At 44.7% G+C, this 13,574-nt stretch overlaps 1 protein-coding gene across 1 annotated transcript in view; it reads right to left on the minus strand.

Moving 5' to 3' along the window:
* Slc5a9 (solute carrier family 5 member 9) overlaps positions 1-13,574 on the minus strand; it is a 30,169-nt gene that overhangs the window by 2,752 nt on the left and 13,843 nt on the right. The window contains exons 11-14 of the mRNA XM_028890415.2: positions 11,602-11,752; positions 9,497-9,665; positions 8,176-8,391; positions 4,769-4,952 (exon numbers count right to left, since the gene is read on the minus strand). Of these exons, the coding sequence (XP_028746248.1) occupies positions 4,769-4,952; positions 8,176-8,391; positions 9,497-9,665; positions 11,602-11,752 (720 nt within the window). The remainder of the gene's footprint in view (positions 1-4,768; positions 4,953-8,175; positions 8,392-9,496; positions 9,666-11,601; positions 11,753-13,574) is intronic.

The raw sequence follows: 13,574 nt of genomic DNA on the forward strand, positions 1-13,574 counted from the left end.
TGCATCAGCAGCTGCCTTCCCTAGTCTCTCATCCCTCCACACTGGTAGTTTGTAATGGGATTGGGTCTTGACAGAGAGGGGCTGTATTTCCTGCTGTGGATATCACTCTATGTAAATAAAACACTGATGGCCAATGACCAGGCAGGAGGTAGGTGGGACAAGGAGAGAGGAGAATTCTGGGAAGCGGAAGGCTGGGAGAGAGACACTGCAGCCACCGCCATGAGAAGCAGCATATGAAGACGCTGGTAAGCCACCAGCCACGTGGCAAGGTATAGATTTATAAAAATGGGTTAATTTAAGATAAAAGAACAGTTAGCAGGAAGCCTGCCACGGCCATACAGTTTATAAGTGATATAAGCGTCTGAGTGATTATTTTATAAGTGGATTGTGGGACTGCGGGGCTTGGGGAACCTGGAGAGAAGCCCTCCAGCTACAAATGGCGCCCAACGGCTCGAGTTTCCACCTTAAACCTGAGAATATTTAATAACCAATTCTAAACAGAGCCAAAACCAGGTTCCTGCTTCTTGTCTCATATGAGCAGCTAGACGCCGCAAAACGCAGGTTTGAACACTGGCGGGTTCCTGGCGGGTGCGTTTGACCGGCAGTATGGCGGAAATGAGGCATCTGCCAGCGGCAAATTAAGCTGTGTGGTAGATTTAGTCTTTACTAGTATTTAAAAAAAAAAAAAAAAAAAAAAAAAAAGAGGTTTCTGGGCTACATGCTGCTTTGATAAAAGCTTAGACCCACTATTTCTGAGACTTGATGACTCCCAGAGCTGGCGGAAAACGTACCACTGCCATGTTGGGAAGCTGAAGTGGGCGGAGCCAGCAGCCACAGCGCCGTTTCAGGCTTACAATGGTACAGTTTAAAGCAATAGGCTCAAGGCTCAAGGTAATATAAAACATAAGCCACATAAAGATGGCTACCACACAGAGAATCTGGATTATGTTCTCTTTGATATTCATAACTAAAGAAAAACATTTGATTACAAAACCTGTTGAGTTATGCCAAAATGTATATTTTAAAGGTACCTTGACTTCAAAATTTGGATATAAGGATATGTTACTTTGGAAAAGAGGTTCTGCTTTTGTTTCCACAGAAAGCCAGAGGCTGTGGACTTGTTCCAGATTAAGATACATCAGGTTTCACCAGCCAAGACCCCCTGAAAGGTCTCCGATGACACCATGGCCCAGATGATCCAACATCCAGACCGGTTTCAAGGCAACTGGTTCACACAATACAGCCTCACGGACTACCCCATAGGTCTAAAATTTTCTTTGTATCCCCATAAGATACAGCGCCCCCCTCCAGCAGGAAGTAGTAAGAGATGCTACGCCCAAATTCCCAAATATACCAAGCTGGCTTTAGAGGTGGAATTGGCTCACTCCCCCTCTAAACCCAGACATATTGCTTTAAAAAAAAATGGTTAAAAGATTCTTGTGTCCCAAATCAGAAGAGCCCTCTGGTGTGGGACAGAGAAAAACCAATATTTTTATTTAAAACAGGTTGATTATAAATGTGATCTCTTTCTAAAAAAAAGAAAAGGGGATATAATATAGATATATAGGAGGATATGGAGATGATAAGATAAAAGGGTAGATTAATGAACCTACTTTTTAAAGAACAACTTGTTTAAAATGTTTTACATTGGTATAGATTTTAGTTTATGTTTAAAATGTTTTACATTGGTAAAAATTTTAGTTTATTAATACAAACTTGAAGTTAATTTTGTTATACTGTATATATATATTTCTATTCTTGTTTGAGGTATTATGTTTAACTCATTTAAAATTGTAATGGATGATTAAAAATAGATTAATAATCAGTCATCTATGATAATCATATTTGTAGCCATGTTAGTTAAGTCTTCTAGGTATACATAGATATATTTCAGATAGATAGGTAATCTTCAAACACTTCATAGACCTAGAGAATATGGCATTTAAATAACTTAGAATTCTGTTGACGTGAGACACAATTGCTCCTGGCTGCACCAATTGATCCCGAGAGAATGTTGGGCTTCTAAGACATTTCCATTTGGAAGTTTGTCTTTTTGGCACAAAATGGCCTACTGGGCAAAGAACTGCCCTTGCCTTGACGGCTGACAGTACAAATGCAATGCTGTCCTTTCTGGACAAGCGGGACACAAGGAAAGCGACCACTGTACTCTGCCAAGACAGGGTAAGATGGTCTCTCAGAATTCCTGCTTCTAAAAATGGTCTGTCAGATACTCTAGGCCTGTAGCCAATTTGAATGCACCAACAATGCTGAGAAACATCAGGTGACTGTCCAGGCTGCCAGCTGTCTTGGTCTACTCTTGCAAGATTCCCGAAGTTGCTTGCATCCGTCTACCATTTCTCAGGTACCATTATGTTCCTTCTCAGGTCTTTGATGTGGTTGAAGGCTAGATAGTCGTAATTTCCTCAGTTATGATAAAAGATAAGTTAGCTATAAAACCTTAAACTCACAAATATAAGATAGATAGGACATCTTCTTTAATATTGTAACTATAATTCTTGCTCGGTAATTGTTTTGTTATATGTAATTTTACCATGTTAAAGTTAAAACCTTCCTTTTTAAAAAAAGAAGAAAGGGGAAGTGCTGTGGATATCACTCTATGTAAATAAAACACTGATAGCCAATGACCAGGCAGGAGGTAGGTGGGACAAGGAGAGAGGAGAATTCTGGGAAGCGGAAGGCTGGGAGAGAGACACTGCAGCCACCGCCATGAGAAGCAGCATATGAAGACGCTGGTAAGCCACCAGCCACGTGGCAAGGTATAGATTTATAAAAATGGGTTAATTTAAGATAAAAGAACAGTTAGCAGGAAGCCTGCCACGGCCATACAGTTTATAAGTGATATAAGCGTCTGAGTGATTATTTTATAAGTGGATTGTGGGACTGCGGGGCTTGGGGAACCTGGAGAGAAGCCCTCCAGCTACAATTTCCAGTGGACATTATGGCTGACTCAGAGGCTCCTTTTCCTCCCTTACATGTAATTGTCCCTGGGAAGTAGGCATTCCTTTGTATCAGCAGGAACTGCTTCACCCTGGGCACAGGAACCAGCAAGGGGCCTGTCTGTCTCTGTAACTGGTATCCAGTCATGGGCAGTCTCTCCTTCTCATCAGACACTCTTTCCTATCTTCCTTGGTAGCTGCCTCACCTACACCATTGCTTAAAGAATGGCCTTTTTAGCTCATAAACTTTGTAGGTGCCTTTGGTCTTTGAAGTGATGGGGGAAGCAGTTTTGAGACCCACCCAAAATCAGGTACATGGCTTTAAAACTTATATTAAAAAAAATATAAAGCTACATTTTGCCAAGCAAAATTCACTGAACCTAAGTGGGGTGACCAGTAAAGCCAGGGAGAGTGGCTTTGCCCTGAGATGTTTCTGAAATGAGCCTCTCTGTGTGGTGCCTATAAAAAGAGCACCTCTCCTTTACAGATTGCTCCACAGACCTCTGACTACCACAGCCTGGGCAAGAAGTATTGAGCCTTAGACCTTGATGGCTCTGGAGCTTCAAGATATCATTAGCTACTGACAAATACTGACAAATAACCATTTGTGTAGCACAAGGACCCTGCATGAAGGTGAAAGTCTCAAAAAGTGGGAGTACATTCAAGCCTGAGGGACAGTGCAGGGCTCCAGACCTGGTGAATGCAGAGGAACTGAATGGCAGAGCATCAGCAACTCTGCAGGTCCAGCGAGTGATGCTTTGCTAAGAGTGTCTGTTTAACCTACTGCAGTTACAGAAGTGAGAACTGCAGAGGCAGGAATGACACTCAGGCTGTCTGAAGTCTGATGGAATTTTGCCCAAATCGATGTAGAGCTGTCTCAGAGAGAATCCCAGCTCCATCTAGGCAGTGAGAATCTCTCTAATTAAGGCTGGAAATAAATACAGCACTTAAATTTTGTTAAATTTCTACTTCATAAGGTAAAGATAATTGATTTTGGACCTTAACTTGCAACTGATGTGACTTTTGGAATTTAAATTTTTTCTTTGAGAATATTATAACAGAAAAATTTCCCATAATGTTGCCATTCTACTGTTGGGCTGTCTTAATATTATTATTTAATCTCACTACAGGAAGGTTATGACCTCATTATATCTTCAACTGGTACATTATGGCTTTGATTTAATTCATGTACTATCCAAGCATAGTTAACAACCTCTGGGAAGTCATCAGCAGCTACAAGAGCCTGGCAGAGAAGTAGCCGTTTCCCTGAGGTATCCCCACAACAACAACAGAACTGAGTAGGCCTGCTCTACACTCTTCCCATGGGGGACAGCCAGGCTTCTGTGTGACTACAGACAGTATCATTGAGACGAGACGGAATAAATACATAAATGCAGACAGGAATAAGGGAGACTGCTTCTTGGTGATGCCTAATGCTCCCTTCCATGTGGAGGGAACTCAAGAGGTGTACTGCTGTTTGGTTTCCTGCCCATAAGTTCCTCCAGGCTGTGCTGTTTCTTAGATCTGCTGCAGAATGGGTGGGCACTGTCTAGTGTTGGGTTCAGTATTAGGAAGTGCACCTCTCTGTGGATAGAATCCAAACCACCTCCTGAGTTACAAAGACAGTCTTTCTCATCTGTCTTAACAGATTTAGTAGTCATGTAGGAAAGTGAAAGGATGATTTTGATTGTGTCCTCCAAGAATCCTACATCCTCAGTGACCCCAAAATTCATCCTTGGGGGGAAATCCTCAGCATTATGCCTGGCCCATTGCTCCTTCGTGACATGCACCCCAACATGCACCCAACCTACCTCCTGGTTGCTCAGGCCCCTGGATGGTGTTTGTTCCTTCCCCATCTCTTGCAGGGCCCTCCACAGCCGGCCTCTCTGCCAGCCCTGGAGTGTTTCCCCCTTCAGTCTCATTCACACTCTCAGAGGCCTCGTTCTCCAGCTCAGATAAGGGACAATTCCTAGTCCACCAGGTCAGGCGAGCAAGCTAGAGCAAGAGGAGTCAACATTTGGAGTCAGAAAACAGTCCTGCTGTGGAGAAGGAAGTCCCATTCATGGGAGGCCATCAGAGCAATAACAAGACAGGGTGAAGAACAAGGTGAGGCTGGGAGGGGGCACCGTGGTTTCCTCTTTCTTCAAGTATGGAGCCGTTCTTGAGTACCCACTCTCTGTCAGCCCCAAGCTGGGTGCTGGAATTGAGATCTGAGCTGGGAATCCCCAGCTGCTTCCAGCTCAACCTGGGAGAAACAAAGATAGACAGGAAGCAGGTGCCTGATCACCAGTGAAAGGCTTGAAAGGGCCAGCAGAGAAGCTGATAGCTGACAAAAACAAAGTCTGAAAGCCAGCAAGGACCACTGCAGACTTTAGACAAAAGAGAAAGACCTGTGAGTTAGAATTTTCAAAGCTCCCTTAGAGGAAATTGAAGTTGTCCAGCCAAGAAACTGTTGAAAAGTGAACCAAGAAATAATGGAAAGAAATATTCGGCGCCTGAGAAAACAAGTAGGAGGGAGAGAAGTCATGCATTTATCTCTATGCATTTATTCATTTTGCAGAGCTTGGGATATGACCTAGGTCTTACACATATTAGACAAGCACTCAGTCACCCATCTGTCTCTCCATCCCAGGAAGCAGCAGCCTTATGAAATGTTAGGAAAATAAAACATACAGGATGGGGTGACGTGTGGAATGATCAGGTGAAGAAGAGGAGAGACTACTACAGCTCTTGGTTCCTGGCTCAGCTGATGACAAGTTTAACAGAGCATCTCCAAGGGAGAGAAGATGCAAGACAAGAGTTGGTTTGGGTTTTTATGAGAGAGGAAGAGAGAAAAAATGCATGCATTCTCTCTCTCTCTCTCTCTCTCTCTCTCTCTCTCTCTCACACACACACACACACACACACACACACACACACACACACACACACACACACGATGGTGAGCTTGAAGTGCCTGTAATGCTTCGGACACCTTCAATCAGGAGAAACAAGCCTAATCTTTCTGGGGTGGTCCTGATAACTTTTCATCTCCCCTTTTCCTGACCCCGAGAACTAAAACACAGCTTCTTTAGATGACATCAGTGGTATTAGACCCAACCATGTTGGTGCCTCCGATGTTCTCCTTCAACAAAACCCTTCCTCTGCCCCAGATGCTCTGTCACATGCAGAGCCAGGTGTCAACTGCCTGCTTCTATGGTCCTACTTTGCACCATGTGCTCATTTGTATCAGGTCCAAGTGTGCCTCTGTCTGGGATCATAAGAACCCAGGAGGCTTATCTGTTTGTACACATCTCTGTAAAATTTACGAACTTTATGTTCACACTCTGTGTCACGAATAGTATAGGAGCAATGTGTCTTCATGTCACCAGGAGGCAGTTGGATTTTCAGTTTGAGTCTTGAGAGAATGGATAGAGACAGAATTGAGTGCCATAAACAGTTGTTGAATTTGTAGCCCTGGGATACTCTAGGGCAGTGATTCTCAACCTCCCTAAAGTTGTGACCCTTTAATAGAATTCCTCATGTTGTGGTGACCCAGCCATAAAAACTATTTCGTTGCTACTTTATAACTGTAATTTTGCTACTGTTGTGAATTTTAATGTAAATATCCAATATACAGAATGTCTGATGTGCAACCCCTAAGGGGTCATGGCCCACAGGTTAAGAACCACTGCTCTAGGGTCACATACCACAGAGGTGTTTCTAAGGTAAAAGAAAAGTAGTCCATGAAGTGACCAGAAGACTAGGATGAGTAAACAAAAATCAAGAGCAAAATGTAGCTGACACGATTAGAGAAGGGGCCTTCGGGTTGAGGATGTGGTCAGTGGAGACAAGCTCCCCTTGGAACTCAAGGCAGCAATGAAGAGTTAACCGTTCAGTTTAGCGACAAGAATGTAAGTAACTTCACCGAGATCAGTCTGAGTGGCGTTCGGTGGACAGCAGTGGGTTGAGAAAATACAGATAGGAATGGGAGCTGTTTTTTTTAAAGGTTGCCTGTAGAGAGGAGGAGGAGCGACCATGAAAACCAGAGGAAAGAGATGATGACCCTGAACTTTCTCTCGTTTCCCTTTTTTTTTTTTCTGACTCGGAAGACTAAAAGACAAGTTTTCTAGCTGACATCAGTGGTGTGAGAGATGACCCAGGAATGGATTCTAATGTGGAAATGCCTTTGCTGCGAGGAGTGAGAATTCAGACCAGGAAAAGCAGAGACCCCAGTGGCTGGAGGCCATGTCTGGCCACAGGCAGAGCTAGCTCACTTGCCTGTCTGTGAGATCCCCTCTTGTTTAGGGGAGTGGTAAGGTCATTTTACCAGCTCACAGGCACCACACAGGTGAGAGTACACTCACAGTGACTGCCACTCAGTGTTTAGGGTCCATTTTCTACCACAGGCTCTGTCAGTGGTCACAGTGTGCCCTATCAGACTTTCTATGTTTGAAGTCTTAGCTCTCAAATCTCAGATTATAGCTACATGTGCAGATAGGGTTGTTAGAAAATAATTAAGGCCCTACTGAGATCAGGTCCCAGAAAGACACTGACGGCAGACTCAGGAAGAAGATGGCCATCTCTAAGCTGCAGAAGAGTCCTCAGATGAAAATAATCTGCTGGTCCCTTGACCCCAGGCTTCCAGGCTCCAGAAAGGTGATGTGACAAATCCTTAATGTTTATGCCATCAAGTCAGTCTTAAGTAATTACAGTGGCTTTAGTAAGCCAAACAGGCTGAGCAGAAAGGCTTCTATAGAATGGATGTCAGTATTCAGAGGCTAGGGAGCAGTCAGCTCTCTGCTTCCTTTCTCATGTATTTCTTTCTTACCATTAAACAACAACAACAACAACAACAAAACCTCTATTTCTTCTAAATCCATCTCAGAGAGACATTGCCAGTGTGCCGGTCCCTGGACCCCTGTGCTTAGCCTCTCTCATTAAGACTAGTTCTTCTATGCTTTCCTGGGGACAGTTGTTGGTAGGAACCATTAATCTTTGTAAACTCAGCGCTACACTTGACACATAGTGGGTAGACAATGCATAACTTTGAACTGAATGGGTTACTTCACACCTGGAAATTCATACACCAGTGAGCTTGTCCTCCAAAGGATATCTGCTTAGCAGCAGGTGAGACCCTAATCCAATAGGATAAAAATGAGTGGGTGGGGGGTGGTGTTCCGGTCATTAGGGACAGAGGTATTGTTCCCAGAAGCCTCAGCCTGAACACACCACTTGCCTTTTCATCAGGGATGGGCTCTGTGCAGAAACTGATTATGATGGTGATGATGGCCGTAAGTCCACAGAGGAGGAGGGCAAAGTACAGGTAGTGGAAGTCCTTCAGAACAGCCGGCCTCCTGTCCACTTCCCCACAGGCTGGGGCAGGGTATGAGAACTCCAGGATCATGCGCACTATTCCCACTGCTAGGCCAAACATGAGGCCCCAGAAGGCACCCTAAGGAGAGAGTGGAGATACAGACAGGGAGAGACGGATGAGGTAGGTAGATCCTAGGAAGTTGAGGGACACTCTTTCCTAACATCTCCCTCCTACTGGCTTATTACAGTGGAAATTTCAGCCATCTTACCTAGTTTCCCATCGGCACTCTGTGTTTTGAATTAAAAGTCTCTGGGACCTCACAATTATAGTCACATATGTTCATTACCCTTACCTCTTCCCACTCTGAACTAGTCAGATGACTGAGATGTTAATAATGAGACATTGATCTTGAATTTGGTACTTAGGAATGAGCAAGGGCACCCAGAATTCAGTGGGCCCTTGCTGTGTTCTGTGGTTGTCAGCAAGAATAGTTCTCACAAGTAGAAGACATCTTGCTTAGGGATAAGTTGGTTGTATGGAGTTGTGAACATGACATTCTTTAATTTGTCAAGGTACATGCCCCAGATTTGGGCCAGTGTCTTCTTTCTATTGTGAGATGTAACCAAGGTTTCCATCCTGGCATCTCTCCTTCTCTCCCATACTTGTCAAGGGTCAGTGTAGTCACAGAACAGCTGTGTAGATATCACCCTGTGAGTTCACATTGCATCAACAATGGCATTCTTGCTTTGCTTATTATGCACAGTAGGATACAGGCTTAGAGGTGGAGCAGAGACTGTAGAGCCGTAGAGCCTCAGGCTATCCTGTGCTTCCACAAGTCTCTCTTGTCCAGCATTCTCCTCCTCTACCACTGACCCTTCAGGAATTGTCTTACATGTCACTTCTTTCAGGAAGTCTGCCCCTCTCCTAGAAGTCTCTTCACTGGCTCTTTACTTTCCCAGAGGCCATTGTCCTTTGCCATTATTGCTTATTTAATCACCTTTCTTCCCTGACTGCTTAAGATGGCAGATCCATATAAACCTTGGAAACCGTTATATCCCTGGAGATGCCATATTTGGGTTGGTAAGTGTTTACTGGGCAAATGAGAGAATCTTGACCCGATGGTAAGAGTTAAATACCTGGAGAAGGCAGTGGCTTTGCCCAAGGTCTTAGAAACCAGATGAGTGACAGGCCCTTATCCCAGATCCTGTGATGTGTGGGGGAGGGGCAGAGTTGTTACACTCACAGGTTCAGTGACCCTCTTGCTGAAGATGGCCAGCAGAAAGAGGGCCGTGATGGGTGGGGCTAGGTAGCTGGTGATAGACTGGATGTAGTCAAAGAGCTGCCCACTATTGGAGCTTTGGATGATGGGGATCCAGAGGATGCTGATGACTACCAGTAAGACTATGAACAACCTGTGGGAAGAGCACAGGGCACTGTGAATACCACTCACATGAGCATGGACAGGATGAAGTATGCATGGAAATCAGAAAGGGAGAGAAAGTGAGTGGTCCCTGGACCAGAGAAGGTCTGTGGGTTAGAATCTAAAACCTCTTAAAATCTAAAAGGCAGAAATTAGACAGCTAAAATCCTAGAACTTGGAACCTCATAATTCAAGAAACCTTGATATTCATACATTGGATGGCTTCAAGGTTGTCCTGTACACCCACTGATGAGGACCAATCCATACCCTCCAGCCACAGCCATGCACTGGAAGGTCTCTGCTGAGGATGCCTTTCCTTCTCTTTGCACTCAACCCCATTTAGAGCAGTTTAGTTCTCTGGGATGGCTCCTTACATTGGCCCCGAGTCTGTGCTTCTTCTCTTTACCCCCTCTTGGCTGATTCTCACTCATGCCTAAGCTCCCAAAGTGCTCTTGGTGCCTGACTTTGAACAAGAAAGGATGTATTTTCTTGGATGGGCTGAATGCAATAATGCATATGACCAGGAGATGGAGCTCAAGTCACACTAATTGAGAATTATAGCTCTGTTGGCAAGTAGAAAGGAGGAATACTTACTTCTGAAATATTCTCCTCTCCTCTCTTTTTACTCCCACTTCCTTTTTCCCAGGTCCTGTTAGAGAAGTAACTGCCACCTGTTCTCCTTGATGTTCATTCCCTCTCCAGTCCTACTCTTAGACGCTGGGTTACTGTCTAGGTGTGTGCAGATGAGCAGGCCTTAAGCCAGAAACAAAAGGCCCAGGAGTAGACAGTGTTGGTGAAGAGTGAGATGTCTAATCCCACATCTCTAACCAACAAAGAGGCTGAAATGTGCTTTTCAGTTTTGAAGCCAGGGCCCGGGAGACTGGAGTTGTGAAGCAGCGATTTCAGCTCTTCACCCTCATGGGAACTCTGAATCCCTAGTCTGTGGAGAATAGGAAAATTTACTACTAAGTTGTGCTTTTAAAAATAAAAACTACTACATTCAAGGTGAAGTTCAACCTCCATATCTTGGTGTTCAAAGCTTGTAGGTCATTTGGAGACGACTTCTCTGCGGACATCTCCCTCAAGACTACACTTCACTGTCTCTTGAAGTTTCCTCTTCATTGTAAGCTGGGAACATCCCGAGAGCTGAGTGAGAATCAGCCAAGAGGGGGTAAAGAGAAGAAGCACAGACTCGGGGCCAATGTAAGGCTGGAGCCATCCTAGAGAACTAAACTGCTCTAAACAGGGGTTGAGTGCAGAGAGAAGGAAAGGCATCCTCAGCAGAGATCTTTCAGTGCATGACTGGGGCTGGAGGGTGTGGATTGGTCCTCATCAGTGGGTGTACAGGACAACCTTGAAGCCATCCAATGTATGCATACTAAGGTTTCTTAAATTCTGAGGTTCCAAGTTCTAGGATTTTAGCTATCTAATTTCTGCCCTTTAGTATTTGAGATTCTAACCCACAGACCTTCTCTGGTCCAGGGACCACTCACTTTCTCTTTCTTTCTGATTCCCAGCATCTGTGTGGCCCCAGTACAACAGTGTAACAAATGATGTTGTTTGTTCTATGTATATCTGGTGGGTTAGATTAGTAGCATTCTCATTGTCCTAGAATAACAGCCAGAGATGACTTAAAAGACTTCAGGGTGTGAGGTGTTCCCCCACTTACACGTTATCAGTCAGGGTTTACATACATTACCATCTCACAGTGAACTTGTTAGTTAAACAAAGATTTCTCCCCTTTCCCTGTTATTCTGAAGTGGGAGAGATGGGTTCTGGGGGAGGGACTTAATGCAAAGTTACACAAACCCACAGTCTGACTGCAAGCCTGGGGTCTAGAACTAGCTGGGCTTCCCAGAAAGCAGCATGGGAGATGGGAAAGAGAATTCTTCATAGAAAGGGTGCTCTGGAAGCATGGGTCAGCATACCTGCCTACCACCATCAGCTCTTGCTCCGTCGCCTGCCTGCGGAAGCGCTGCCACACATCTATGGCAAACAGGGTGCTGCTGCTGTTGAAGATGGAGGTGAGTGAGCTCATCAGGGCAGCCATGATCACGGCAATCATCAGGCCCCGCAGACCTGGGGAGAGACAAGCCTGAGTGGAAAGCTGTCCATTTAAGGGCTTTGCCAGGACAATGGAGGTTGCACAAAGCCAAAAGCTTTGGGGTGGCGGTGAGATGAGGTGGGTGCTGGGGAGGGTCCCATCTAGGACAGATACAGAACCAGGAAACCCACAGTGCTTGAGGCCAAGTTCTGGCCAGCTTCTGTCTCTGCTTTGTGGCCTTAGGTAGCCCACAAAGCCTTCATTACTCCTGTTCATGACAAGTTGTACATGAATCAAGATGATAAGAGGTTTCTTGAAGTCTTGATATGTGTCTTGGTATCATAGCTGTGGATGATGGTGGATCTCTGGAGCTAGGAGCAAGAGGGTGGCTCATGACATATTTTAATCTTTATGCCATCTTTTCTATACTTTTAAAAGAGGTTTTTTTCATACCACATTATTTATGATCATTACCTGAAGTCCCAGTCTTAGAGACAGAAACCTGGGTTGTTTCCTGGCTTTGTGGGTAACTAGATAAATGATCTTAGGACTAGGAGCTCTTTCTTCTTGGGCCCATTTTTTTTTTTTTACCTGGACACTGGAAATATTAGAGGGTACACTGATATTTGAAATTTCTACCTCTGGTGTCCAGGCTTCTGGAAATGACCTTTCAACACTGGGAGATATCTCCCTAAAGTTCTCTGGCTCACCCAGGACCTCTTTCTCTCCAAATGTGTATGTGTAACCAAGTCCTTGTAGTTGCTTTGGACTCCAGGGTTCCAAACCGACACATCCCTGTCCTGAATCCTTTGTTTCCCTCTGGCTAGTAACACCTTTCTGGGTTCCCCCACTGATGTCATAATTATCCTAGACCCTTCTTTTATCTCTCCCCATTCCTCCCTTTTCTTAACTGCTTGGCCCTAGATGGACCTTAACTATTCCTACTATTTCTCTGACTGCTATAACTACTAAAGAGAAGCAATAACCACTCATCTATTGCCTTCCAGTTCTTTGACTCAGTATCATTACAAACCCACCTCCTGAAGATCAAAAATTGGAATCAACTTTGGGCCTCTGTCTTTCTTGTAACTAATGAATATTGAGTCATCAAAGCCTGCCAGTCATACTTCACAATTATCTTTGAATGCCTTCTCTTCATCTCTGAAGTCACTGGTCTGGTCAAGTCACTGGTGTCACTTATCTGGACCAGTGCAGAACCATCACTTATGTTTCCCTGACTTTCCCCTCCAAATCTCCCTCCATGCTGAATTCTTCAATCATTTGTGCTTGGACAAAAGCTTCCTCCAGTCTCCAGTGCCCTCCTTTGCTCTCAGAGAAAAGGCTGTGCTCCTGCATGATGTTTGGCCATAGCATTCCCATGGAAAGCTTTCTTCATCCATCCTTTCTGCTGATGGTGCATTGCGCATTGCACGATCTTTCCACCCTGGTCATTTGCATGTGCACTATCTTTCTACAATGGTGTTTCCTATGCTCTTGGTTTTTGACAAGGTATTCTTGTAACTCAGCAGTACTTCTTTTCTTTGGAGAATTTTTTCTGACATTCTTCAGGTTTGGTCACCATGTCCTATACTCTTGGGGAACCCAGGTATAGTCCCTAGAGACTGCAGAGAGCCTGGGATCAGAAAACTGCCTTTTAGCAATACATCTCCAATTCCTGGAACACACAGCAGGTGCCTTAGGAAAGCTTGAGGAAGTGTGTGTGTGTGTGTGTGTGTGTGTGTGTGTACTAGGGTGGGGCCGAGGTGGGTCTTTCTCATTTCTTTTTCCATCTATTTATAGTGCAGTCCTTCTGGGTAGTGAGCCTTGAAGGATGTACTGGGTAGTGGAAATGGGTGG

Source organism: Peromyscus leucopus, chromosome 2 (genome assembly GCF_004664715.2).
Source record: "Peromyscus leucopus breed LL Stock chromosome 2, UCI_PerLeu_2.1, whole genome shotgun sequence".
NCBI lineage: Eukaryota > Metazoa > Chordata > Mammalia > Rodentia > Cricetidae > Peromyscus > Peromyscus leucopus.